The following is a 3,339-nucleotide window of genomic DNA, read 5'->3' on the forward strand; positions in this document are numbered from 1 at the left end:
TAGGAACGCAGGAGTTAACAGCCATGGTGGGAATTGGAGGGTGGGTGATGACTTGGACGTAGTGGGTCCCAGAAACCACAATGAATCGGAAACATGGGAACGTATTTCAAGAACCTTTCCCCGACAATAGAATTGAATAAAGTTAACTTAAATTTTTGTTTTAAAAAAAAAGAAATATCTGTCGGTCGAATTCCACAACAGTAACCCAACTTTTTCAGGTAAGGGACATCCTACCTTCCACTCTCTCCATTTGGAACAGCAGCTTCCCCTATTCACAAAAAAATTTAAAAAAAAACAAAAGATTCACAGCCATAAAGGGTAGAGATCTAACCAAATATGCATCTAAATGGTCCTTCATAAATATCGCATCCATGATGGTAGAAAGATAGCGTAGGAAGGCCAATACTATATAGTTTGAATGATAGGTGCATCAACATCGATCAAAAAGGGGTAACACTATAATTGCACCCAACACTAGCTAACCATATACAATCTTTCTTCTGTTTAAGGAAAGGAAGAGAAGTGAAGAGAGATTAACAAACAAACCAAAAAAGAGAGAGAGAGAGAGAGAGAGAATGGGGTTCACACGCAGCTCCTCTCTCTATGCTCTTTCTCCAATCACTCACTTACGTTATTCATCTTCCTCAAAATGATGATGATGAGCTCCTCTGAATACTGTTCCTTGTAGGGATTTGAGTAGCCATTGCCATTCTTAGCTGCCCCACATCCAACGAAACCCATCAAATAATCCAATCAATAACTAAGTCAAAGACCACAAAAATAATCATAAGCAGCAATTAGTAATATATTTTTACCTCTTCATGTTGTTTCTTTAGCTTGGAGTTCTCCTCCAGCAAATGAGCGACCTCCAACTCTAACTCGTTGGTGTAAGCCTACGAACAAAAAGTGTTCGTCCAGTTAAAGCTTATATCAAGAAGAACACAATGTCAGCGATATGTGTAGAAGAAACAAAATGGTTGCCTGCTTTCTTGCGCGCGAACGGGCCGCGGACTCCCTATTCTTTATCATGCGCTTGTGGCGGCGGTCGCCGCCGTTGCCGGATCTCTCTTGCAACCTCTTCTTGGAGCAGAAGGAGAAGAGATGGGCGTCCGAGACGAAGGTGGAGACTCCATGGGCGTCCTCTGCCGGCCTCCCAATTATGCGGGAGTCGCCGGAGCTGGAATTAGAATTGGGGTGTGGGTTGCTCAGGCGACCCAAGACATTTGGACTTCCCATGTAGTTGAACTCCAACCCCGAGCTCAAGCTTAGAGCCGTGAGAGGCACGGGAGGTCGGGGCAGGGGAAGCTCTTCCACCGCAGGGAGTGGACGGTTCAAGGGACCAGCAAGGAAGTCTTGCAGGATCATGCCTCCAAAGGAAGGGGAAGGAGATGGGTTTCCTTTGCTAATGTGAGGATGGTGATGGTGATGGTGGTTTTGGTGGTGGTGGTGGTGGTGATAATGGTCTAATGGAGTCATCGGTCTCTCTTGGTGTATGGTGGTATGAGTGATGTCCTTCCAGACCTCTTCCAAGTTCCTCCTCCTTGGGGTCTGTGGGAAGATTGAGGAGTTGCAAGAGGGGGATGACCTAGAGGAGGAGGAAGAAGACACTAACCTATTGCTATAGCGGTTGTTGTTGGTGGTGATGGTGTTAGTGTTGGTTTCTTGCTCTGAGGACCACATCACTACTGTCTGTTGTTGTAGAATAGAACTACATCAGGAATGGAAGGAGAGATTTGTTCTAGTGATGGGGAGCAAGGAGAGAAGAGAGAAGTGTGGGAATTGAATTGGGTAGACTGGTGTTCTTCCTTTTCGTATAGGCCTTTTGCTTTGCTTACTTTAGGTCTTACAGATATAGTACAATTTGGTGCACGTACACACGTGCCGATCGATGATTTTCTTCTTCTTTTTTTCTTAGATATCGATGAAATTACAATACCCAAGGCGGAAAAAGATTTATCTTGTACATGGTTGCAAAGAGTTTTCTTTTTCTTTTTCTTTTTTTTTAGAAGAATAGATGGAAGAGATATTATAATGCTTAATCATTTTGCGTTGGTTTTATTTAAAAACAATCCTGAATACGGTATCACCTATTATTTCTAAATTATTTTTGTTACAATTTATCTTTTCAACTTTGGACAGAGATCAATATTCACTTGTCTCGCGTTAATAATTTTAGCAGGAATTAGTCGAGTATGGGTATGGAAATCATTTTCAGCATTTAGTAATAATATGTCCTTTTCTTTTAAGTTAAGAGGGAAATCTTTGAAGGCTATCCTAGAGTCATCTTTCCATTCGGTGTTCTATTTTTTAATTTGTCCATTCTTCACTTTTTGAATACATAAGAAGCTCACACATGGGACTCCTATCTTTTCATTTATCTTGTCTCTTCTTTCCATCCTCCCTTAGTTCAGGTTTTTTTTATCTAAAGAAAGTCTTACTTATCATGCGAATTGTTACAACTTCGTACTAACAAAAAATAGAAATAGGATATCAATCTTTTGTGACAAATAGACTAATCAACAAGTGAGCACAATATCAAGCTCAGAAAATAGCATAAGCAATCTTACAAGGAAGCAGAGGAGATAGAGCAATTATATTGGAAATAACCCTCTCACTTAGCCAAACATAGGCATCACTATAAGAAGGAGCATCAAGAAGCTTACGAGAAGGCACATGCGAGATTCATATGGCGTTACCAACACCACAATAGACCTAAAAGAGCAATCTCCAATACAAAATGAGAACCCTAAAAATAAAAAATAAAAAAAGCATGCTGAGCAACACCAATGCAGATCCAGCCTCTTACAAGCATAGGAGGCCGACAACAAACATGGTTGTGACAGAAACTTGCAGGGTGTGTAAAAATAGACAGAGAAACCCAAGCTTAATAAATAAAAAAACTTAAACAACTCCACGAGAGGCAGCAATAGAGTGCTTGAGGCAAGAACCAAGGCTAGTTGCAACAGGGAGAGGGTCTGTAGCAAAGAGCGAGGGCGGCTGTGACAAGGAAGTAAAGCTAACTCGGTAATGACCGACGTACGACAACAATGAGGGGGAAATAAAGAGAGAGTTGTGGGGAGCGTTGATGGGGCACAAGAACATCATATTTTAGGCGAAAAAGAAGGGAAGGAAGAGAAGGAAATAGTAGAAGATTGCTCCCTTCCCCTAGCCAAGAGTAGGAAATAGAAGAAGATTGCTCTCCTCCCCTAGCCACGGCTAGGAGAGAGAGAGGAAAATTGAAAAAAGTCCCTCTTCGAGGGACGGAGAAAACCTCTACGCTAAATCCCAACAGAGCTAGCGCTAGCGCGGGGCTCTCTCTCGTTTGGTTATTTATGAGCT

At 42.0% G+C, this 3,339-nt stretch overlaps 1 protein-coding gene across 1 annotated transcript; it reads right to left on the bottom strand.

The window, feature by feature from the left end:
* Positions 1-327: 327 nt before the first annotated feature.
* LOC140783381 (bZIP transcription factor 27) lies at positions 328-1,824 on the bottom strand. The gene is made up of 3 exons (XM_073130256.1): positions 982-1,824; positions 816-893; positions 328-716 (listed from the first exon to the last, which is right to left on the bottom strand). Exons 1-3 carry the CDS (start codon positions 1,678-1,680, stop codon positions 645-647), a joined length of 849 nt encoding a protein of 282 aa, XP_072986357.1. The 5' UTR covers positions 1,681-1,824; the 3' UTR covers positions 328-644.
* Between the last annotated feature and the right edge of the window lie 1,515 nt (positions 1,825-3,339).

Source organism: Typha latifolia, chromosome 3, assembly GCF_019914945.1.
Source record: "Typha latifolia isolate L0001 chromosome 3, TyphaL0001v2, whole genome shotgun sequence".
Classification (NCBI taxonomy): domain Eukaryota; kingdom Viridiplantae; phylum Streptophyta; class Magnoliopsida; order Poales; family Typhaceae; genus Typha; species Typha latifolia.

Bases quoted from the DNA above. Each gene is read 5' to 3' on its own strand.
- LOC140783381 (XM_073130256.1), bottom strand. From the start codon at position 1,680: ATGTGGTCCTCAGAGCAAGAAACCAACACTAACACCATCACCACCAAC. The intron at 894-981 runs GCAACCATTTTG...TTTTGTTCGTAG, and splicing joins GTTCGCGCGCAAGAAAGCAG to GCTTACACCAACGAGTTAGA. The intron at 717-815 runs GTAAAAATATAT...GATGTGGGGCAG, and splicing joins TAAAGAAACAACATGAAGAG to CTAAGAATGGCAATGGCTAC.